This window comes from Haplochromis burtoni, unplaced genomic scaffold (assembly GCF_018398535.1).
Source record: "Haplochromis burtoni strain Fernald_Lab_line unplaced genomic scaffold, NCSU_Asbu1 Contig_620, whole genome shotgun sequence".
In the NCBI taxonomy this organism is placed as follows: Eukaryota; Metazoa; Chordata; class Actinopteri; order Cichliformes; family Cichlidae; genus Haplochromis; species Haplochromis burtoni.
Window position 1 is genome coordinate 183624 of NW_024582981.1, and position 24558 is coordinate 208181.

A 24558-nucleotide genomic window follows, 5' to 3' on the forward strand; every position below is an offset into this window, starting at 1 on the left:
GGAAAGGGATGTCACACTGCTGATCAATATCAGCTCCTTTCACCAGACTGACAGCACACACACATACACTCAAAAACAGTTCAGTTTATTCAAAAAGGAACTGACATCACAGCAAGGAGACCAGTGAGGCAAGGACTCATGGTGTCACATGTTAAGACATTGTGTCTGAAAGTAAAAACATTAGAAAAACGGCATCTGTGGTTGCTAAGCATGTTGCTATGTGAAGAGGCAGATAGTAGCATCAGCGCCAGAGGAGAAGACCCAGGGTTGCGTGGGGTGAAAGGTCACATCCAGAACACCAAGATCATGAGTCATCACATGACCTCTGAGGACTTTCACTGGGACGATGAGTGGATTCTGCAAAAGGTCACTGTGGAGGTAGCAAGGAGGGGTTAGAGTGTAACTGAGAGGAGGAAAAATAAGTATGTGTGTGTGTGTGTGTGTGTGTGTGTGTGTGTGTGTGTATTACTTGTAAACAGTCCCGTGACAGACTATCACTGAGCCATCATCAGACGCCGAGGCAAACAGCGGGTACAGTCTGTGATAGGCCACACCCCTCACTGCTTTCTTATGGTGTCTGCAGAGAGAAGGTGACCCATACCACATGATAAATGATTAAAAACAAACAAACAAAAGAAAACATCTGATCAATATGTAGTATTCTACAATCAATGATTACACACCAATGTCAGCGTCATGATTGAGTACACATGCTTTGAGACCACTCTGAACCAATCACAGCTCTGATTTGTTTGAGGTGAGACTCAGGTAAGGTCTTTGTTTGCTCAGCAGGATTTAAACTCCTCACCTTGCACGTCTGACTGAAATCTCATTTCCTGAACTGCTGCACCTGCTGCGCTTTGAAGGCACTGCAGATCTTTTTTTTTTGTCAATTTAAACAATGCTGCTTTATGTACAAATCAGCTCTGGCTATGCAAAATTCTGTTGGCAGCAATGTATAAAATGTGAAAAATACAAGCTGAACACAAGAGGGAGCATTATAAAATAAAATAAAGAGCTATAATCATTTTAAAACCGGGATACCATACAAATAAACTACATGGCAGTTCTGAATAGAGAGTAATTCACACTTTTCTTAGGGTTTAAATGTAAACCAGACACTTCAGAAAATATGTGGATTTTATTGATGACAAGAGGGATTTGTTCTGACCTTTTGAGGAAAACTGTAGTATCATCTGCCAGCTGAGTGCTTAGGTCTATACATGTGACATTGTGATTTTCATAACAGTCACAGCTTGTGTGACTGTTGCGCAGTGGTTGTGGTTTCATTGTCAGAGTTAGGCACATCAAATGTAGCAGATATGAATTATTTTAGATTCATGCACTGAATTCCACTTTCATACCAGCTGTATAGTGTCTAATATAAAGAGAGCATAAACAGTGATGGCAATTACCCAGGACAACTCAAACTCACAAAACACTTGTTAAATTTAGGTGTGTAAAGAGCAGTAAACCTCCAAATCTGTAATTAATCTTAAAAATATTCACTTGTTAACTCTTAACCCACCTGTGCTTTCCCTTTACTCAGCATTGATGCAGCTGTCTGTGAATCTACTTAATTTATAACTTCTGACAAAGTCTAGTCAAGCTGTGTTAGATAATCACTCTAACAACACCACCTTCTGTAGGGGACTGCATAAACCTGCAATATTTGTAACCTTGAGAGTTACTAAGTACAGCCACCATTTGAAGAAACCCTGACCCCCATTCTGGAGATCAGGTCTGAACGAAGACAGGAGCACTCAAGGTCACCTGTAGCTGAGCAAGACATTGCTTCCATTGTAACAATTAACAAAGCGGTAATGTTTACAGCTCATGTCTAAAAGGGTTAAACTCAGATGATCAGAGTGACTGGCAGGTACGTACCGGAGCATCTTGTAGGGTTTAGTTGACAGATCGAGGTCAAACCAGCTCAGCTTACAGTCATAACTCCCACAGATCACATGATCACCTGCAGACACACGAACAGACAGGTGGGACAGCTGTGAAGAGAATACTGCTCGTATAAATACAGATGACTTTAGGACAAAGCGACTGCGGTGAGCGAAACGACCATTGCGGCGGGTTTATTGGAGCCTTTAAGACTTGTGTGTGGGGGACTGGGGTGTGGTTACCTCCTGGATGGACAGCCATGCTGGAGATCCACTTGGAGTTGGTTTGGAGTTTTTTAGTCATTTCTTGTTTGACGAGGTTGTAGATGCGGATCGAGCGCTGTGTGGCCACAAAGAAATAGGGCCTGATTGGGTGGAAGGATACGCACTGGACCAGGCCTTTGTTCCTGCTGAAGGGGTTCTGACTCCGCCTCCGGCTCAGCTGGTGGATATACACCTGCAGGTGGCTTGTGTTATCTGGCATCACTGATGCTAGGTAGTCTCCTTTAGCATGCCACACCACCTGGTGAACAGCCTGCAGAGATCAACAGCGATTAGGCCCAATGAAGATCAGAGTGGGGGGGTTTAAAAACAAATGAATAAATAAACCAATCAGGTGGTTTTCTCACTTTGGGGTGTTGGATTTTGAGGCGGAGCCCCTGGTTTAGCTCTTCCCCCTCAGCCTCGCTCCAGACAACAGACCCATTTCCTTCTGCTGGCTCCTCCCCCTCCTGCTGGGCGCTGAGGAGTCGTTCTGACGACAAGATGACCTGTTTATCTGCCAGAGAGGGAGACAGGATCAAGACCACAGAGTCCCTGAAACCAGAGAGAAACAGAGGGACAGGATCACATCAGTGGGAGAGGAGGGAAGAGTTTAAAATCCTGCTTGTTTCTAGAGTATTTAAAAGTATAATGGGAGGCAGAGCCTTAAGCTTTCAGATCTCCCTCTGTGGAACCAGCTCCCAGTTTGGATTCAGGAGAGAGAAACACTCTACTTTTAACATTAGGCTTAAAAGTTTTCTTCTTGATAAAGCATATAGTTAGGTCTGGATCAGGTGACCCTGAATCCTTCCTTAGTTACGTTACAATCGTGCTCATAAAGTTGGATGTCCACAACAACAAAAAAACAACATTAGAAATCACTGAATTAAATTATTAATACATGCTCTCTTCGTCATATGACATATTTATCCCCATCTCGCTCCAGGGGTTATGTGATTGATGGGATATTCTTTGTATTACTGTAGGACAGGGGTGGGCAACTCCAGGCCTCGAAGGCCAGTGTCCTGCAGGTTTTAGATGAGTCCTTGATCCAACACAGTTGATTCAAATGGCTAAATTCTCCAGAGGCTTGAGAACGAACTACCGTAATCATGTGATTCAGGTGTGCTGACCCAGGGTAATATCTAAAACCTGCAGGACCTGGAGTTGCCCCCACTGCTGCTGTAGGATCTTTACCTTAGAATGCACAGCACCATGAAGCAAATGCTGTTGTGATGTTGTGCTATACAAATAAAACTGAATGTCACAGGCAGACGGAGAAAGAGAGAGAGAGACAGAGAGGTGCTCACAGGGCAACAGCCAGCAAACAGACAGACGGATTTGGGTTCCAGGCAACGCTCTTCACAGCTCCGCCCACCTGGACCGTCTTCATACAACGAGACGAACAGACCTCCCAGAATCTGACAGAGCCATCATCACTTCCTGTGAACAGGGAGGAGAGAGATTACAGTCCCGCCCACACTCAATGAACTCATCCAAAGGATGCATGTTTTATTTAAACATCACCTTCAAACTGGGTTTTCAGTAAGTGCTCTGACCACAACACAGAAAACTCAAAGAAAAGAAGATAAAAATGAATATGGAGTTTAAAAATAAATAAATAAATAAAGCAGGTTGTTTTTAGGAAGAATTTCAAAGACAGAGTCGTGGAAAGCATTATCATGGATACTCTGTGGCAGTACAGTCGGTCTTTACAAAACACAGACTCCTGAATCAAATACTTATTTCCTGATACTAATTCAAAGACGACTGGACTCCGCCTTTCCAATAAATACACCAAGGAAAGTGTAAACGGATAAGACCACACAGAATAAAGCTGCTTTGTGCACAGACACAATTTGAGATTATCAGGCTGAAGTCTCTGTGTGGAACTGTCATCATGTCTGGTTTTAAAACAGTAACAACAGAATGCTCATCTTGAGACTCAATCAATGAAGCTGCCTGCATCGTTTACACACTCTGTGGTGCAGGTGTGTAGACTGGTCGGTCAACAACCCTGCCTGGGATCAAACACTTGACTCTCACTGTGAGCTTTACACCACTCAGTCACGATGTCAACAGTTTCTATTGATGTGTGAGTGGGACAAGCTGAGGTTACCTGAGGCAAGCCACTGTCCCGATGGAGACACACTGATAGAGCGAACCAGACCGCTGTGACCTCGATAGACCTGAACACACAGATAAAAGATGTGAGAAAGTGTTCACCACTTTGTTTGTGTGAATGTGTTCAGGTGTGTGTGCTGTACCAGCGACCGTGTGGTGGGAAATGGCTGAAGGTCCTTTGGTTTGGGAAGTTGGGGAATCAGATCCTCTGGATTCACATTCACCTACATGCAGACAAACAGGAAATTATTTAAACTGCATGCCTAAAAGGGCAGCTCCAGCTTTAGGTAGTAGGACAGACTGAGAAAGGTTACCCTCATCTTCCTCTGTCGTGGGCACAGATAAAGGTCCAGGCAGCGCTCAAACCTCTCGTGGATGAATTGAGAAAATGCTGGAACCTGACGGAGGCTCGAGTACTTCCTTGGAACAAACGGCAACTTTCTGTCTGCTGGATCCTGTTGCTCCCACAGTGCTCGCTGCAGACAGGTGAAGCAAGTGAGGACAGACAGACCGGGGGGGAAGAAAAATGTGTCTTTGAATGCATCTATCCTCTGAACAGAAACCAGGTGAGGCAACGCATTGACAAACCTCCTCGTCAGTAAACAGATACTCGGGCGGTGGGTTGTAGGACTCATGGTGACCAGGTAAAGGGATTTTGGGGGCGGGCAGGTGCATCTTATGTCTGGCCAGAATGGAAGAGTCTTCGCTGGCCCACAAGTTGTAATACCGCCCCCTGCCATCATCCTCTACCCGCCTGGGTTTGATCCAACCCATTTTTATGGCATGGACCAGTTTGGACACCTGCAGACAGGCAAGTCACACAGGTGAGTTACAGACAGCTGAGAACAGCCAGGTAAGCCAAGTGAGTCGGGTGCATTACCTTCTCCTTCTCTGTGAGCGAGGGGATAAAGCTGCGTTTGTCTGCAGGTCTGTTGGTGACGGGATGAATCATCACGTCGCTGCTGAAGAATTCTACCATTGGCTGCGGAAGAGGGGTAAAGAGACAGGTAGCCAGCGTGTTCTACATTTTTAAGCCACACTCACTTCTTCTAGCTGGTCTGGGACATGTGGTTACTAAAGGGTGGATCAAGCAGGTAAATGCGAGGCTAGTGAACAGAACCCCAGTGTCACTCTGTGAGAGCATACCTCATACTCATTGAAGTTGACATCTCCAAACTGTCCTCTCTGCAGACGGTTCACCAGCTCCACCTGATCATCGGACAGCACGATGTCACTTCCTGTCTGCTTGTCATGCACCGTTCTCCTGCAGACAGCAACCTGTTAGCTTCATCAGCATTCCCTATCAAACCTATGAAGAAGTTAGCATCATGCTAACTGCTCACCAGTACTCCGGGTTCTCCATCTTATCCAAGAAGTCATCAAGCTCATCCTTGTTCCTTATTGGCTTGTAGATTTTTTTCCCATCCAGATTGTACCCAATGTGAGGGAAATCTTTGTACCACTCCATAGGAATGTTCCCCACTGTGTTCCTGATATCCTGAAGAACAATGTGAGCATGAGAAACCACCACAGGATGGAGAGGGGAACATAAAAGAAGAAAATGCACCAATCAGAACATGTGTAAAGAAACATGTATCCTGTACAAAACATGTTGTATTGTAGCCACTTTAACAGGAACGCTGACAAGGATTTGTCTTAGTTATGCTCACATATATCACAAGGCAAATGTTGATTATGTTAAATTTGATTATGGATTTAACAGGAGCCAAAGAGGAGAAGCCAGTACGGGAGAAATATACTCTCTCTTTTTAGTCCTGTAAGTTTTCTTACTGTAGCATTTTGGAACGATTGAAGGCTTTTCAGGGAGTTTTTAGGACATCCTGATAATAATGAATTACAGTAGTCCAACCTAGAAATAATAAATGCATGAACTAGTTTTTCAGCATCACTCTGAGACAGGATATTGCTAATGTTAGAGCTATTGAATAAAGCAGTGTTTAATGTGCAGGAAGGACATAATTTTTTTTGTTTTGGTAAAACACCGATCCTGTCTGGCAGGCATGATCCGAATGCGTTGTTGTACCAAATACATTTGTTTTCACAAAAACAGTACTGGATTCTCTGAAGGCTCTCTTGTTAATCTTTTTTCTTTTAGTATTAATAGTATTATTTTTATGGATATTATGTTGGGTCAAGGCCAGGTTGGTAAAAGACAGAAGAAAGCCGCTGAAGACCCAAGGCCACACATTCCGATGACAACCGTACTCCAACCAAGGAACTATGGACAGAGCTCCCACAGTCAAGGGTAGGTGTGACAGGGGCCAGAGGCAGCGGGTGGATGGCCACCCAGCACAAGCTATGGGTGGGCCCTTACTCCCAGACCCCTTGAGAATGGCACGACACCTGGGGGAGCCCCCACCGTGCAACAGAGAGCCCCCCTCCAATGACCAACGTGAAACAACAGGGAGTGGAATGCCTGCCCGCCCCCCTCCCAAAAAACAATGTCCCAGAGGGACCAAGGCTCAGTGAGCCAGAGACACAGACCTAGCCACACACACAAACTGCAGTACCCACAGTGGGTACTCCACCCTTTTCTGACTGAAGACCATGACTTTGGATGTTGATTCTCATCACAGCTTTTTCAGGCTAATAAAGGTCAACATCGGGTGAAACAGAGAACTCTGAGCTTCACCAGGAGCAAAAATCTCCCAGCTTTTTATTAGTGTACATGTGGCTAAAATTGCATACCAGCACACCAGGCACAAGCATAAGAAAAGTAATGACAAGCACACAAATGAATAAGTTTAGATCACCTCTTCATCTGAAGAATCGTGTTCATACTCATCTTTCTTCTTTTCTTCACTCACTTCTCCCTCTTTTTTTTCCTTCATCTACAGATGGAACAAAGTTCAGGTGATGTTCTGCAGCAGAACACTGAGGACACTTTTAACAGCAACCAATCAGCAGTCAGACCAACACAGAGTTAAAACCCCTCTTATCTGCTTACACTTTACCTTGTCGTCATCATCATCAGATCCCTCTTCCTCATCAGATCCCTCTTCCTCCTCAGAGTCACTCCCAGAATCCTCCAGTCCTGAGTAGACACTGTCCTCGCTATCTGATAAATCATCATCCTTATCTTCATCAGCAGGTTTCCTGTTAAAGTTGAAGATCTGAGAAGGAAAACCCAGAATTACTCAATTAAAAAAACCATCAGTTTTTTGCTGAGATTTCCAAGAAGAGTGTAATTAAAGAGCAGAAAAATAAAACCTACGAATAATTCGCACAAGCTAATAGCATGTGCGAGTGAGTGATCACACACACTTAAATCAAACAATAACCAGCAACTAAAAGCAAAACATGTCAAATCAGGATAAACTTATACTCAGGATTGACGTCACTCTGTGCAACCCTAACCGTACACATGTACTCTGACACACTACCTGCTGCAGTGCTCGTTCCGTCACAGTATGTCTGTGAAGGTTCTCAGTCATCCAGGTGATCGTAGTCAAAGGAGCTTGCAAAGAAAAGCGTCTGGACTTCTTTAAGTTGCTTGAAGACGTTTCACCTCTCATCCGAGAAGCTTCTTCAGTTCTATTTGAAGTCCAGACGCTTTTCTTTGCAAGCTCCTTTGACTCGTTCCGTCACAGTTTTACTGCCATTTACGTCACTGCTTCCATGTTGGATCGTTAGCTCTGGGTCGGTGAGGTTGCTCCGACAATGCGAGTTAAAATCTGAGTTGAGGAGGTCTTCCTTTTAAAACTCCGATATTATAACGGAGCCCTAACCCGAGACTGACATCACACATGTGCACAGAGGATAGTTCTGTGTTTATTATAGAAGCAGCAACGCCCCGGTCCGGTCTCATGGCTCTGTGTCTGCTCTGAGGGCTAAACAGCAGCCTGCCCCGTGTTAGCATGCTAGCTCGTTACTAGCATGCTACCAGATCTTCATCACTTTCCTCCTGTGTGTGTGGCTCACCTGGTTCTGCTCCTCATCCCCTTCTTTACTCCTCTTCAACGCTGTTTTGCCCCCTGCTTTCTTCATCGCTCCTCTCCGGTCGCTCCACGCGTTTCTATCCTCCTCGATTCAACCACGTGAAACCGAAGGTTAGAGGTCACGTGTCACAGCTCGAGGGCGGGGCCTGCTGGTGACGCCTCGAGCTTCTGGCAGAAAGTCATAGTTACAGTGACACGACCTCTGCCGGGGAGTTTGCTGTTCTCCCCGGCTCAGATATTTGAAGTTTACGCAGCTACATTCTGGCCTGAAAATATCTTAATAGTTCATTTTGCGACCCAGAAAGAGTAATAAGGGTAATATTAAAACTAAGTTGCTGCAGTAGTAGTAGTAGTTGGAAGCTGGAATTAGCTGGGCCAATCTGGGATATGGTTTTTCAATTTTGTTGTCCGGGTGGAAAATCGGGAGAAATTCGGTAGAATGGTGACACCGGGAGATTTTCCGGACGGGCACTGAAATTCGGGATTCTCCCGGAAAAATCGGGAGGGTTAGCTTGTATGACTACGTCCCGCTGGTTAGCCACCACCACTTTGTCCGTCTGTATCTGGAAGTCCCACAGGATCTTAGCTCAGTCATTCTCGACCACCTTAGCTGGCATCTCCCATTTTGACCTTGGGACATCCAGGCCATTCCTCAGCACAGATGTTTCTGTATACTATACTCTATTGCCTGTTGTAGTGTGTGCTAGAAATTAGGACTGGGCGATATGAGGAAAATATGAGTAATTTTCCTCATATCACCCAGTTTGCAAGTCTCCATATAGGCTTGCTCCGCTCCTTTTCCACCTCTTAGCTCATCAACCAAGGGACTAGAAGAACTGCCACCCAGGTAACTCAGAAAACAAATAAAGGCTAAATCATACACATAACAGTGTAAAGTAAAATATGTGCATTTATTTTAGAATACAGGATCACGTGATTGTATAAATAAATAAATTCTAAACCAAAACAATTCTTTACTATCCTGTAAATTGAATCCTATGTTTAAAGAAAAGCAAAATGTTAGTGTAGTGTTATGTATAAGTCTCTATTGCAGCACTGTGATGTTTGGCAGATATTACCCAATATCTGTGGCTGTAACTGCAGCCATCACAATAGGGAACAAACATCTGCAACCATGCAGCTGCACTGCTTTTAAAGTTGAGCTGTATGTGAGGATGGGAAGAACAGACACAGAAACCACATCCTCAAGAATGAACAATAAATTGACCTTCCCATAAAGATTAATAAAGTTCTATTCTATTCTATTCTATTCTATTCTACATCAGTGACCCGCATGTAAAGGGAAGATGTGTCCGGGAGAGAAGCCAGCACCACTGAGTCAGATCAAAAATGATCACAATCAGATTATCCCCCCTCTTACTTAAACTTATGTCCTGTTCCTACAAGGACTGATCTGCTGCTGTGTCCATGGCTCCCTCCTTTTAAATTCTGTTTATCAGTTTTAATTCAGATGTGTCAGTCTGAGGGTGAACACAATCTAAACAAATCTAAATGAAACCAGGTTGCTGCCCCAACATCATGCCAGCGCATTTTGGGGATGGCACAGGCACCGATCGTTTTTCTAAATTTACAGTTTGATGATTTAAAGTCATCAAACTGTATTTGCACTGTAAAAAATTAATTCTTTCCAATTTTAATTAGATATTGGCACATTTAATTAATTATTTAATGGTGTATTTAATTAATTTATTATGGCAGTCCTGGCATTCCATATCAATCCTAGCCCATTATGTATTCATGATTTGAATCCTGGGTTGTGTGAAATCCCAGAAATAAACCTTAGACAAAGTGAATCTGTGAACTAAGGTCTAGGTCTATTAGGTTATGTTGTGGTGATCCTCGGGTTGGGGGATGGGTGTTCATACTGGAGTGCAAAATTAAAACCAATGGAAGATGGACAAGAAAGTTCAAAGCCATCAGGTCCTCAGTTTAGAAAAAATAGAAAAGAAGAGGAGGAGAAACGAGCAAATGATACAGGTAAGCAGATGTGTAATTGGATAATGGCAGGGCATCCTGAAACAATCATAATCAGAATACTTTATTAATCCCTAAGGAAATTATGTTGGTTACAGTTGTTCCAAGAAGAAATTGTAAAAATAGTACCAGTAACAGACTAAACTCCAAACAATACATTAGGTTACAGATTTTAAACATTTAAGAAATAGCACTAATATATACAGATCACTCAATTATAAATATCAAGGATTAACAGAGGGGATTATAAATAAATATCAAGAAAATTGACAAGAACGCCAGAGGGAGTGTTCACCCAGGGCGCCAAACAGGCCAGGACCACCACTGATGAAGGCTATGTGCATTTCCAAGAGCTGGAGTGGGGAACTTTTCTTTTCTTTGCCAAGGTCTTTAATCTTGAAAACTGCATGACACACTGGCAGACAGAAAATTCTGGGGATCTGGAACACAGAAATAGAATATTTAAACAAATGTAACCAGCTAACAAATTCATTTTTTATTTGATCTTTTTTATTTTATTTTATTTTGTGGTTTGGTGCTGTTTCTTAACTCAAAATGTAATTGGACATTTTGAGTTAAGTAACAGCACCAAACTCCAATAACATTTCCCTCATGCTTTATATTGTAAGGTTAAGACCATACAATAATGCACAAAAACACCAACCCCCTAGAGCAAGCACTTTGGTGGCAGCGGGAAGGAAAAACTCACTTTTAAAAGAGAGCCAGCAGAACCAGGCTCTGGGATGGGGTGGCCATCTGCCTCAGCCAGTTGGTGATGAGGGAAGGAAGTTGGGAGAAGAAGAGGGGTTATTTTTAACCACTCTTGTTTTAAAATTAAATTTAGATGCCCAATTTAAATGAATATTTTAAGCCAATTTAAGAGTTTTGTCACATAATCACATGGCATGGTTTTTGAAGGTTTTGACGATTGCTTCGTCAACCACTGGGTTGCTTGACTTCATTAAGAGTACTGGAGAATCCCACCTGTCATGGAGTTCATTGTATACTGTCAGGCTGAGTTGTTCAATGTTCTCTAAGGACATTTTGTAGTTTATGGACAAAATTATAATAAAATCTGATGTTCCTGGATGCCATGTTGTCGCTTCATTTTCTTGGCTCATGGCATGCATTACCAGATGTTTAGTGACATTTTTCACCACTTCCTTGTACTCTTCCCTGTTTTTAGAGACACTGAGGACTCTTCTTGGTAACGACAACAGCTTTTTGGTGAAGGTTGGACGGTAATATTATCAAGTTGTTCCCTCAGATTAAAAATCAAATATGTTTCCTTGCAGTTGTGTGTCTTGCAAAGATCCTTGAGAATGGCCTTGTCTAGATTTTTCCGCCATTTTAGGGATAGATCCAAATGTTTTAGCTCAATTTCAGGCCAGATTTTCTCAATCAGGCGATCGCTGATGCAGTCAAGAGTGAGGCGCTCTGTGAAGAGCTTGTATTTAGAGGAGACTTTTTCTATGGCCTGTGAAACCACCAACTTTATCACTCTGTTGACACACAACCTTTCCCCCATTCAGCGCTTTTTTTGCTTCTTCGCACTGTTTGTTTGCGAGTTCAGTATAGTTTGTCTGTTTTTCGAGTGCTTTTTCCACTTGGTCATCTGTTGGTGGTGTTTTGAAACCGCTCTTCTCTGCGCTCTGATACACGAGGACGTGTATCAGACTTCTGATGAGGACAATTCTGGGGTTGGAGTCTCTACTGTCTTTGTCTTAGCCTCCGCAAATTCTTTTGTCTGCTCATCCAGTTTTTTCGGCATTTCTTTTGTGTCCTTCACCACTTTCTGCTCTTCCGGGACTTTCTTATTTTTTTCCTCACGGACTGTCTTCTCCTGCTCCAGATTCTCTCTGTGTGCTTTCTCATTCCACATAGTTTCTTTCAGAGAGGCCTTGTGTTTCTGAAGCTGTGCGAGCTCAGCAGACAGACTTTCCGTCTCCTGTTTCAGGATCAGGATTTCACTGTCCCTTTGCCGAATCTGCTCTTTCAGACAGTTCATCTCACGGTCAAAGGTGATGGTCTTTTCCTGACCTGAACAAGTCTGTTCTTCTTTTTCTACTCCAGGTTGGATCTCATATTGGTCCAGCTTAGCACGCATCAGTGAAATTTGTGCCATCAGCTGTTTGATTTGCTCTTTGGCTGTCTATGAATCCTCTTTTAAAAGCTGATTTTCAGACACAGTTTGTGGGAAGGCTATCCTAACCTGAATAAGGTCGTCCAGTGCACTTTTTGGCAGAGTGCACACAAACTCTGGTTTCTTGTCTTTCTGAAGCTGTGCGAGCTCGGCAGACAGACTGTCCTTCTCCTGTTTCAGGATCAGGATTTTGCTGTCCCTCTGCTGAAGCTGCTCTTTCAGATGGTTCATCTCAACTTCAAAGTTTCTGGACTTTTCCTGACCTGGACAAGTCTGATCCCCTTTTTCTTTGGTGGCACTGCTCATTTCCACTTTACATGACACTGATTCATCGGTGAGTTCTCCAGCTTGGATCTCATATTGGTCCAGCTTGGCACGCATCAGTGAAATTTGGGGCATCAGCCGTTTGATTTGCTGCCTGGCTGACTTTGTATCCTCTTTTAAAAGTTGATTTTCAGACAGGGTGTTTTGGAAGACTTCCCTAACCTGAATAAGGTCATCCAGTGTACTTTTTGGCAGAGTGCACACAAATTCTGGTTTTCCTGTCTGGTTGCTCATTTTTGACATTTAAAACAAAGCTACAGTGTTACAATGAATCAGATATTCAGATACGACTGAGGGTAGCAGAACAAAAGTTCATCCAGTGAATTGCTCGTGACTGTAGGTGAGAAATGTGCTTGTCCAGTGTGCAGTTTCACTTGGCTTTATGGACTTGTGTTGACTGTGATGTCACGGCCTGTCACGTCTTTTTGGCCACTCCAAGATTATTGAAAAAATTATGTCTTGGTTTTCTGTGTTATATATTGAAATAAACGGAACTCTTTTCTGTTTAGAAAATAATGCAAATTTTTAAATCCACCTTAAAGCAAACCACACCAATAAAAGCTACTTGCTGTTTAAAAACGTTTAATTGCCACTGTATGAGCTCATCTTGTGTTACATGCTTAAGAGAGAGACTTGCGGCTGCCTCCTTCCTTTGGCTACTTGGGTGTCTTTATCTCAGCATCACTTTTGCCTCCACTATGACGCCCCTAGTAGCAACATGTAACTTTCAAGGGTGTTTACAATCAGACAAAAAAGTCTCAGTTTTGAGTGTAATGAGCTCTTAGTTATTCTGACCTCACCACAGCACCATCTGTTCAACACGACGTCTGTGTGCAGGCTCATGACCGTCATGTCACAGGTACTAAAACACATGAGAGAGATGCTGGTTCATCACAGCCATAAATATGTTAAAAATGAAGATATTTCACTGTGTTCAGGTTCCAGATTGAGTGCTATATGAGGTATTTTAATAGAAAAGGCTGCATGAGAGTGTTTGAATCCCCGTTCTTTCATGTTGTCTGCGAATATCAAAAGTGAGGCTCGGTGTTTGTTGTTAAACTTTAACTTTACCTATTCCCTGCAATAAAATACACATTTGTTAAAAAGTTGTGTTTGTTATAACAATAAGACTATGCTTACCTAGTTTTGCTATGTAAATTTGTAATTAATTTTGCTTTTGGAAAGGGTTTGTAAAAGTGATTAGTTTGTTAACTTTTGGACCCTTCCAATAGTTAAGGGATTAAGAGAAACCTGGAGGGGTGTAGTGGAAATGTTTTAGTTGCCAAATGTCAGATGGGACAACGAGAGGGTTTAAAAGGATTTTTGACCACTTTTAGAACTTGTTAAATCAGATTAAGTTAACTTTTGTTTATGTTTAAGTTGTAAGAAATTATTGGGTTGTTTTTTGTTTATATTTTTCCACGAAATAAATGCCAGAACTTTAAAGGCCGTGACACTGGTTCTCAGCAAGTGGCGTTTTTAGCACCTGGATGTTCTTCAGCACCCCCAAAATGAATCAAAGCATCCCCAAAGATTTCTTCCTTTTTTTTGGACAATATTTGCTGTTTGTGTGACACACTGTTAAAAATATAAAAACCATACAGTACTTGGTTGAGAGGTAATATTTTAACAACAAAAGTATAGATATTCCCCCCCCCCCAAACAAAATAGGTTGTTCCACCTTGCCTCTCCCCTACTCTGGCTCTAGCGCCCTTACTGCCAGAGCGATGGTGGCTGAGATGCAGTGGAGGGGAGGTGTGAGTGCCTGGCTTAAAACAGGACATGTTAGCTGCATTTAACCTTCAGTTACTCTTTATATATTTAGGTAGGAGTCAGACCATGTTTCTTTTTAGCTGTTTGTGTGTGTGTCCAGGTGTTAATATGTCAATAAGTCAAAGCATTTAAAACAGGATATACAGTCATCCAAAACACAATAAATCTGAGCTGACAGTCACTGAAGCTTTTCTTTATGTTTACATTAGTTAACAGTTGCTGAAATCAAAGGCTAAGGCCCTCACTTCACTCTGTCTTCACTCAGGAAGAAAATCCGCTGAGACCGTCATCCTGCATCCTTCCATTGGGGTACTTCAATTCTTGTACAGCTCCACTTTTCATATAATAAATCCCATAACATGAGTCTGCACATGAAAATGGGTGTCTGTGTGTGTGATTTTATTTCACATGAAATGTTCTCATTTCCTGATCAGATTACAATCAGACTGTCCACTCAGTCTCTCAACTACAAAGACTGAGACTGGAGATTTGAATCTGAGCTGCTAATCAATCACTGATGGAGTCGTATTCTCTGTCCTAATATATTGATGACTGATTCATTATTAAGGCATATTGAGTGCTCAAATACAGTAGAAAAGCGCTTTAGATGAACCGGTTCAGTTACACAGGCGCAGAGTGTGACGCAGATATATACATATACATACATGTAGTGAACATATGAAGGACGTTAGGCTCTTTGATTAATGAAGTGCTTTGGCATCTTCAGGAAACAGGAAGTTCACATAAACCAACAAATGACAAAAACGGCGGGGCCATGTTAGTGACGCCACTGTCAAAGGGGCGGGGATTCTCTCTGCGGTCTGTTGTTGTTGTTCGGCTCGACGGAAGCTAAAAGCTAATAGCTTCGCACGGAAATGCGCTCACACATACTATCAGATCGACACTACTGCTGCTGACTCGGTGCCGGTCCCGTGAGCTCGGATTGACCCGGTTCGGGCCCCCCGCTCCGGGTCGGATGACTCTGTCCCGTTAGCATGTTGAAGCTAACGGGCCGGTGTTCTTAGCGTCAGCCTGTTAGTCGGCAGCTAGCGGCTCTTTGTTTGCGAGCTAACCGAGGTTCTTCACATTATGCGGACCAACCTTGTTAACGTCCCGTTTAGCGGCTCGTGTCTGTGTTAATTGAATGCCGGGTTTATCGGTGAGATCCGTTATCCTCGGTAGCCGCTCGGTTCGGAGCCGAGGTCTGCTAACAGCTGACATGCAGCGCTCAGCTCTGTGACCTTGGACTCTTCACCATTATCTTCATCATAACATCAGGGTTAGCATGGCCCTCAGAACAGACTGCAGGCAGGGTGTGGTTTGCCTGCTCCTCCTCACAGGTAAGTGCAGACTGACCTGTTGTCAGGTGTGTACACTTATGTTTTGTTCTGATGACGCCGGGTCCTGTCTCTTTAAGACTTCCCCCCTTTCCTGAAAACCTACTTTGTCCTGAATAAAGTGCGTCTGGAAGACTGCAGAAGGGCAGGGCTGTACACCTGTAACCATACAAGGACAAAGTATTACAAGCTAGTGTTACTTAATTTAATGTTTAACATAGACATGTGGCAGGAAGTGATTGTGGGCACTTACCAGTCTAAGTTAATAGCCTTCCAGGATTAACTGTCACCCAGATTTTATGTCCCAAAAACCTGGACCTGAATCTGTAATATTTCACAGTACAGATCTTGCTATATCAGTGTGTGCTCAGGGCCCCACAGTGCGTTACTGCAGCATCCAATCTGCTCCAAATCCACCAGTAGAGAAAGCGGAAGTACAATGGAGAGGCAGATGTGGAAGGACAGACCATCTAGTAGTGACAGCTGCAAATGGCTCTTACAGATTACTTTACATTCGGTCTGCTGTGATCTGTTGACAGGTGTCACTACAGCCATTACTCCTTTTTTCTGTGTAGTAAGCATAGCAGTTGGAAGATATCAATCAGTTTCTATTAAAGCTTGAAGATGTTGAGCATGGTTCAGTAATAATAACAATCACGATAATGAAACGGTCTATGTAAGTGATCAGGGCTTCACAAGTATCTTAACAGGGACCATCTTCTCTTAACCACTTTGGGCTGGAGTCAGAATGACACGCAGGTACACCTGACTAGGTCCTGTCCACCACAGGGCTAGCACTTACCACCAATAAGAATCACCAGTTGACCAGCAAGCTCTTTAGTCTGTAGGAGAACAGATACCACAGAAAGGACAGGAAGTCTGATCCTTTTTCCTTAACAGCTGTAACCACTGCAACACCCGACCTCAGACTGCTTTATGACACAACTACACTAAAACTGGCAAAATAGCACCCCTGGTGGTCAAACTTGTAACATTTGATTATCAATTGTTGAAAATTAACAATGTTGAGCATTGGCCAGCTATTTGACCCTGCAAGATTGAGCAGTCTTTAAGATGCCAAATTTTCAAAATAGAATCCTCCCATGAAGTATCATCTGCTATCTTCCTTCAGCTTTTTGTCCATCCTGTTTAACTTTTTCTTTTTTACATGTAACTTTTAATAGGAACTTGCTGGATGTAGAACACTGTGTTAAGACCACAGACAGGATAAACAATGACTAAAGCTTGTGGATGTGAAAAGCAAACCTGCATTCTTTTTTTTCTAATGATCACCAAGGCCAAGTACCTGTAGTTCTTTAGTCTGTGTGAAACCTGACCCCTGACCTCCGTAGACACGTTCCCGATTAGTTTAGGGGCTCAGTCATTTGTTTGAGTGATTTAAATATGAAGTCCTGATTACTAAGGATATACTAATGACTGATTGACAGGTCATTAGCCAATAATGGGGCAGTTTCACAGTAAGCTCCAGCTCTCACTCTGTTTTAAAACAGCAAGATGGCTGCAGCAAAAACATTCAAAGCTTCATAATATGATTGTAAACTGACTGCAAAAGTCCTTATCTGATCTTCAAGGGGGATCATCTGAGTCCATGATCTAAACATATACAAATAAGCTGCTCATGAATCAGGGTGATCACCTGGCATACTGTCTCCTTGCATGGTTTTCCAGCTGCACAGGAGCACAGAAGAGAGCACTACGCAGGGCTGTACAGGTTGCCTAGCAGATCGTCAGATATCCTCTCCTCCTCTTTTCTCAGGAAGATTAACAAATTCCTTCCAGGCCCATAACATTCTGGTCATGTACTGTTTCAACATCTACCTTCAGGCAGACGTTTCAGCTCCATAAAGACAAAAACTAACAGAATAAAGAACAGCATTATCCAGCGGTTCATCAGCTGTACGTCAGACTGTTATCAATATGACATCACTTCTAACCATGTGCTGTTGTGATTTTCCCCCAGGATGCATTGCTGTCTCTCAGAGGAATGAAAATGTCTATGTGTCAGGGATTTCTAATGGTGAGGTCACAGTCACATCTAGACATCAGGGCAGCACTAATGGCACACACACACCCACAAACACAGTGTCACACTAACAGTCCAACCCTGCCCCCCCAGCCTGCAGTGATGTGGCAGAGCTCCTACGGGCATCCAGCGGTATAATCACCAGCCCCGGATGGCCCTTCCAGTATCCAGCCCGACTGAACTGCAGCTGGAATATCAGGGCGCGACCTGGAGATGCCATCACCATCAGGTACTACACTTACTGTCTCCATAGTTACAGCTGCCACACCCACATCAGGGCACATAGTGAAAAGCAACAACCACATCCTCATTTTAACCCCATCTTTGCTCTCACAATGCCCTCCCTGTTCTGTCTTTGCAGCTTCCAGGACTTTGACCTACAGGGTTCCCATCGCTGCACCTCAGACTGGATGTCCATCAGCAGCTACAGGAACCTGGACGGACTCCGGGTTTGTGGCTCTTCCTTGCCACCACCCTACATCTCCTCTCAGGACCATTTGTGGATCCACTTCCACTCGGATGACAGCCTGACGGGAAAGGGCTTCAGACTGTCATACATCAGCGGTGAGGAAACACTGTGTGCTATTGGTGATGTAACTGGAGTAGAGGCTGATGCTCTGGATGGGAAACAAGTAAGATTTGCTGTGTGTGCAGGTAAGCCGCTGGCATCCAGCTGTGATGTGGACCAGTTCCACTGCTCAAATGGGAAGTGCATCCCAGACTGGTGGCGCTGTAACTCGATGGACGAATGCGGCGACAATTCAGATGAGGAGATGTGTGTGGACTCGCCGTTCTCCTTCCAGCCCTGCAGCCTGAACCAGTTCCCCTGCCTGTCTCGCTACACCCGCATCTACACCTGCCTGCCCCACAGCCTGCGCTGCGACGGTAGCATAGACTGCCAGGTAACACGCCACCTAGGTGACCCATTGCAACTGCTCAAATGGTTCCTCGTCCACTTGCCGCTGCTGCTTATGTGACTTACATTAATGTGTCAAACAATAACAGGCAGCCGGAGTACCGAACCGCTACTCCTACCATTCGCCCAATGCATATCCTCGGGTGCACCACTCACAGCACATGTGGGCTAATCACCACAAAGAGTTCTGCTGACTCAGATCTAACAGATTTATAAGGGTCCGTTAAGTCACCCATAGTTTGTGGTACGCCTGTGCTGCTCTGCTATCGTGAGTGTAACTTCAGCTGATCTGTTGGAGTTTATGAAATGGTCTCTTTATGATGCAGACATCATGTCAGAGCTAAAGATGAGCAGAATGCGAGCTATGGCGTTAGGATTGTAAGCATGTTTAATATGAATATAGCTGTTTATGTCTTACGAGGTATTAGTATTGTACTAATGCTGTGTTTACACAACATATTGCTACAAGTTGTTACATCTATGAGAAGGAGCATATGTTGAAGATTTAACCCAGTGCTTTAGAGCTCAGGTGATCGGGACTCTGCCTGGTCTCCAAAGGACACAACAATCCACTTCAGGGGTTCCTTGGGCCGGACTGCTGACCATGTCTTCAACTTGGTGTGTCACAACGTCTCTTTCAGGACCTTGGCGATGAGATAGACTGTGATGTTCCCACCTGTGGCGAGTTGTTGAGGAACTTCTATGGTTCTTTCAGCTCTCCAAACTATCCTGATTTCTACCCTCCAGGAAGTAACTGCACCTGGCTGATTGACACTGGAGACCACCGAAAGGTAACCTCTGATCCCTGAGTGTGTTTGGGTAGCAAAGGACATCAACATTCCTGATGTTGTTCCTGTCTTCTCCTGCAGGTTATTCTAAGGTTCACAGATTTTAAACTTGATGGGACTGGCTATGGCGACTATGTCAAAGTCTATGACGGGCTGGAGGAGAACCCCCGTCGCCTCCTCAGGGTGCTGACTGCCTTTGACTCCAGAGCGCCGGTCGCTGTAGTTTCATCATCCGGTCAGCTCCGAGTTCACTTCTACGCTGACAAGATCAATGCGGCCAGAGGCTTCAACGTCACCTACCAGGTGTGTTTGATTTTTGAGGTGGCCGTGTTCTGTTCTATTGTTCTTGATTAAGTAGTCTTTGTGGTCCTGTTTTTAGGTGGATGGGTTCTGCCTGCCCTGGGAGGTTCCATGCGGGGGGAACTGGGGCTGTTACACCGAGCAGCAGCGCTGCGATGGGTACTGGCACTGCCCCAACGGTCGGGATGAGCTAAACTGCTCCTCTTGTCAGGAGGATGAGTTCCCCTGCTCCAGAAATGGAGCCTGTTACCCTCGGTCGGACCGCTGCAACTACCAGAACCGCTGCCCCAATGGTTCTGATGAGAAGAACTGCTTCTTCTGTCAGCCAGGAAACTTCCACTGTAAGGTACGATGGTAAGACCAGACTGGTGTGTTCTGACTTTAGTCTTTAACGATTCAAATCAAATGAGAAGCAGTAGGGTGGTCCTGTGAATCATCACAGACATATGATCTCACTCACACAATAAACTGGAGGTGAACTTTGTTTAAAGCAGGTTCCATATTCAACCTTTTGTAGATGATTGTTGGGTTTTTCTCTGTATGCATTATTTTCGGGTCTACCTTATAATATAGAGAGCCTTGAGGCGACTGTTTTTGTGATTTGGCGCTGTATAAATAAAATTGAATAGATGTAGTTTACAAATGCCTTCCAAACGCCTGACATCACAGCTAAAACATTAGAAATGCTAACCAAATAACTCCAAACACATCTCGGTTTGAGGCCGATCGCATTAAGGCAGCATCAGGACAACTTTGTGGAGTCCAAGTCACATTTCCCACATTTGACTTTCGGTGTGTGCCATTCTGTCTAATACAGAGAAAGGCATGTTTAACATCCAGTTACAGAAGACTAGAACACTTTAACCTCTGACTGATCCCTGTGTGTCTGATCCCTTCAGAATAATCGCTGTGTGTTTGAGTCGTGGGTTTGTGACGCACAGGATGACTGTGGGGATGGCAGCGACGAGGAGAGTTGTCCTGTCATTGTTCCCACACGAGTCATCACAGCTGCCGTCATTGGCAGCCTCATCTGTGGCCTCTTATTGGTCATTGCCCTTGGTTGCACATGCAAGCTGTACTCTCTGCGCATGTTTGAACGCAGGTAAGAAAGTCAACACATTTCTGTTCACCTCGTGCTTCTGAACTCATTGTGAGTCAAGGCTTGTGATTGGTTGTTCCAGGTCATTTGAGACCCAGCTGTCCAGAGTGGAGGCGGAGCTGCTGAGGAGGGAAGCCCCGCCCTCTTATGGTCAGCTGATTGCGCAGGGACTGATCCCACCTGTGGAGGATTTCCCAGTGTGCTCAGGGAGCCAGGTACAGTTCTTATCTCACATAGCAGGAAGCTCCTGATTAAAGTTTTTGCGCACACTCTCTCTGTACAATGAAGAATGATCATATGGTTAGGTCCAAGGTCAAATGGAGGTTAAATACCACCTTTTTAAAGGTGACTCTATGTGGTCCTCAGGGACTTCAGGTAGATCCAGTTTGAACTGGTTCTCTCGTCTCTATCCTCAGGCTTCTGTCCTGGAAAATCTTCGTCTGGCGGTCCGCTCTCAGCTTGGCTTCACATCCCTCAGGCTGCCTTCCTCTGGTCGTCGTAGCAACCTGTGGCGTCGCCTCTTTAATTTCTCACGGTCCCGGCGCTCAGGTTCTTTGGCTCTGGTCTCTGCAGACCTGGAGGACAGCGCTGGCACTGGCAGCACCGGAAGCTCCGGCTCAGACCTGTTGTCTCCAGACTCGGATGACACAGACACTGAGGGCGAGCGAGGGCGAGGCATCAGTGCAGTGGGTGGACCTGTTGCACCCCTCCCCCAGAAGACCCCGCCTCCCTCCGCTGTAGAGGCTGTGCTTTCGGTGACACCTTCTGTGACCCTGACATCTGGCCGAGACAATGACAGGCCTAGAGAGGCCCTGCCCCCATCCAGCCCTGTCACTATAGTAACCTCCAGTCCAGATCCCGAATGTCACAGTGACACCTCTGACCTCCCTGCCCCAGCTGCCTCTGCCCTGCAGCGCCTGGCCCAAAACCTGCACCGCTTAGCTAGAAATCTGACAAGAACAAGTCAGAACCAGCAGAGCCAGACCTGGACCAATCATAGCCCACTGCACCAGCTGGAGACAGGAAGAGGTGGGGTTGAAGTCACAGAGCGACGGGGGAGTGGAGAGGAAGACGAAGATGTGGAGCTCCTGATCCCCATCTCTGACTCAGACTCCTCTTCCTCGTCCTTGCTTGTCAGCGACATCCGACAACCTCTGCTCGAGTCATACCCCTCCTCCACCGTGAACCATGCCCCCCGCCATCACAATGGGAACAGTGGTCGAGGAGGGCGGGATGGCCCCTGTGAACACTGCGGAATGGTCCACACAGCTCAGATCCCTGATGCTTGCCTGGAAGCGACTGGCAAAACAGAGAGCAGTGATGATGAGCTGCTGCTGCTGTGCTAACAGGCTAACTGAAAGGCTAACGCTAGCCCTACTCCTTCAGTGTTCTAACTACACTAAGTGCAGCCGTAAGCCTGTCAGTTAGCATGTTAACAACATGCTAACTGACAGGATAGCACTGCACAATGCCACACAACTCACTCCTCAGACACTCAGAGGGGTGGGATTATTATATTATAGCACCCTAGCTGGATCTGTGATGTCAAAGGTAAACAAACTGAGTGATGTCACAAATTGAATTTTATTTGGTACAACTTTAAAAACAGTCCCTCTGTTTCCCGGTCTGTCTGTTAAGGCACTGCCCACCTTATGGTACGACTGAATTGTAGAGCTCCCAAGCAGGAGAGGGTCATTGACTGTTGGAGGCAGCCAAACGCTTCTTCTAAGGCCAGGCCACATATAGCCCTCCCCCAAAAAAGTTCAGTTGGCATTTCCTTTACTCTCATTGGTCCTTATTTCAGTCACTGACATCAGAGTTCAGGTTATTTCCTTTGGTACTGCACACAAACTGAGGAAGAGCTGAGTTCAACAGGTTCTCCTGTCGCCTGCAGTCACTTGAGAGTGGTGCCAAGTACGAAGGAATATTAGGGCCACATTAGGCAAAAACATATATATATATATATATATTATTGATTATTTAGATAATAAACTCATAATTTTGAGAACAGTCAAAACGCGGAAATCACATTTTCAATACAAACTGCCACGGCGTCTATACCCTCTACAAAATGCCTTGTGTAGCTGAGTTAGTGAAATGACTTCAGAATCGATTTTCATTATAGAAACTTGTTTCTCTTTTAGCTCATAAACAAAATGACACTGAAGAGATGGTGCCAGAAAGCTGCATCTGGTCAGAAGGAAAAAAAATACACAAACTTGAAAGAGTGGGTCGGATTTGTGCAAAATGAAATGGCTGGCAATGGACAGATGCAAAGATACCAATGGTTGTATCACAAAACACAATAAGACGGATCATCTGTTTGTTTCACTAACTTATCTGCACAAGCCATTTTATAGAGGATATGGGAGCCGTGGCAGTTTTTTGGCTTGAAATAACTGTAATCTCCACATTTTGACTATTTAAAATTTAAAATACTATTTCAAGTTTGAGCTTACATTTCAACTTTAATCTAAAAATGGACACTTTTTTTTTTTTATTAATGTGACCCTAATACTTCATCCTATTCAAGAGACACTGGATGATTAGGTCAAATATTTGGTGTTTTGAGTAGGTGAATGTTCATTGGCTATTGACGGTAAAGCACAATGTGACATGTTCAACAGTTGAGTTTGATTTTAGAACCAGACCTAAATTATGTGACCCTCATGTCCAGTTCAAAGAAAAGGAAAGTCAAAGGTCAGTGTTTACAGCTCACATGGGACCTGAAGGGTTTGGTACAGCGGAGGATCAGAACTCGAGTCAGACTTACCTGAATTATAAAGGTTTTGTAGCCCCGCCCATCGTCACTACTCCTAGACTGAAGCCATTTCTGATGTTTGTTACAGTTTTTGGTACTCAGCTGACCTTGTGTGTGTGTGTGTGTGTGTGACTATGTATATTTATTATTATTATTATTATTATTCATGATGTGGTTATTATTGTTGTAGTTATTATTCTTGTTGTTGTGGTTTTGCTGTTTTCTGGCCTGCATGAATTTGGCCATTTCGTGTTTTTCTTTGTAGTTAAAAACTGATAAACTGCACTAAACATTAAAGGTTCACCTCCAGTGTCTCTTGTATTCTCTTTATTTTGCTCAGCTTTCCACATGAACGAACATAAAGGTAAAGGTGAAAAAAAAAGTAGGTAATTCAGAGCAAGTAAGTGAACTTAGCTCCTGTCAAATGTGTCAAATATCAATTATATTTATTTAGAAAAATTTTATTATTTCACTTTCATTCATTTTATGACTGAGTGCTCAGTGCACGCTGTTTATTTGTAAGGTGACGTTAGAGCTGTGAAACTGAATCAATTTAATCATTAAAGCTTAAATCACTGCATTTTGCCACCGATCAAAGTGAAATGAATTCGATTGATTGAACACAGGTGCTGAGCTGTCAACTGATCGGTACTTGGTGTTGGCTTTGATCAGGTAGGGGAACATGCTGAACTGATGTGGTGTATCCAAATGCATAGTGAGAGTGCACTGGCAACACCTAGCAGAGGCCCCTAAGACTCCTACCTCCAAAAAGCTTTGATTGCATTCCAAGGGAGCCTGGGGACACAGTCCATGTGGATTCAGTGGACTCTGCCCTTTGTCAC

General features: G+C 44.2%; 2 protein-coding genes across 3 annotated transcripts; one reads left to right on the top strand and one right to left on the bottom strand.

The window, feature by feature from the left end:
* Positions 1-64: 64 nt before the first annotated feature.
* bop1 (BOP1 ribosomal biogenesis factor) lies at positions 65-8382 on the bottom strand. The gene is made up of 16 exons (XM_005948814.3): positions 8220-8382; positions 7253-7411; positions 7052-7129; positions 5621-5775; positions 5424-5541; positions 5158-5259; positions 4866-5078; positions 4592-4753; positions 4421-4501; positions 4273-4342; positions 3464-3596; positions 2522-2708; positions 2136-2427; positions 1888-1972; positions 470-577; positions 65-370 (listed from the first exon to the last, which is right to left on the bottom strand). Exons 1-16 carry the CDS (start codon positions 8283-8285, stop codon positions 217-219), a joined length of 2163 nt encoding a protein of 720 aa, XP_005948876.1. The 5' UTR covers positions 8286-8382; the 3' UTR covers positions 65-216.
* A 6858-nt stretch (positions 8383-15240) lies between these two features.
* On the top strand, positions 15241-24030 carry lrp12 (low density lipoprotein receptor-related protein 12). Of its 2 annotated transcripts, none has more exons than XM_042214871.1 (11): positions 15241-17669; positions 17703-17846; positions 17946-18081; positions 18214-18416; positions 18507-18754; positions 19410-19559; positions 19638-19859; positions 19936-20202; positions 20756-20958; positions 21038-21170; positions 21372-24030. In XM_042214871.1, exons 1-11 carry the CDS (start codon positions 17486-17488, stop codon positions 22299-22301), a joined length of 2820 nt encoding a protein of 939 aa, XP_042070805.1. In that variant the 5' UTR covers positions 15241-17485; the 3' UTR covers positions 22302-24030. The 2 variants fall into 2 exon arrangements, with proteins under 2 accessions (XP_042070805.1, XP_005948877.1); XM_005948815.2 differs by having other exon boundaries at positions 15241-15811; positions 17790-17846.
* The last annotated feature ends 528 nt before the right edge of the window (positions 24031-24558 follow it).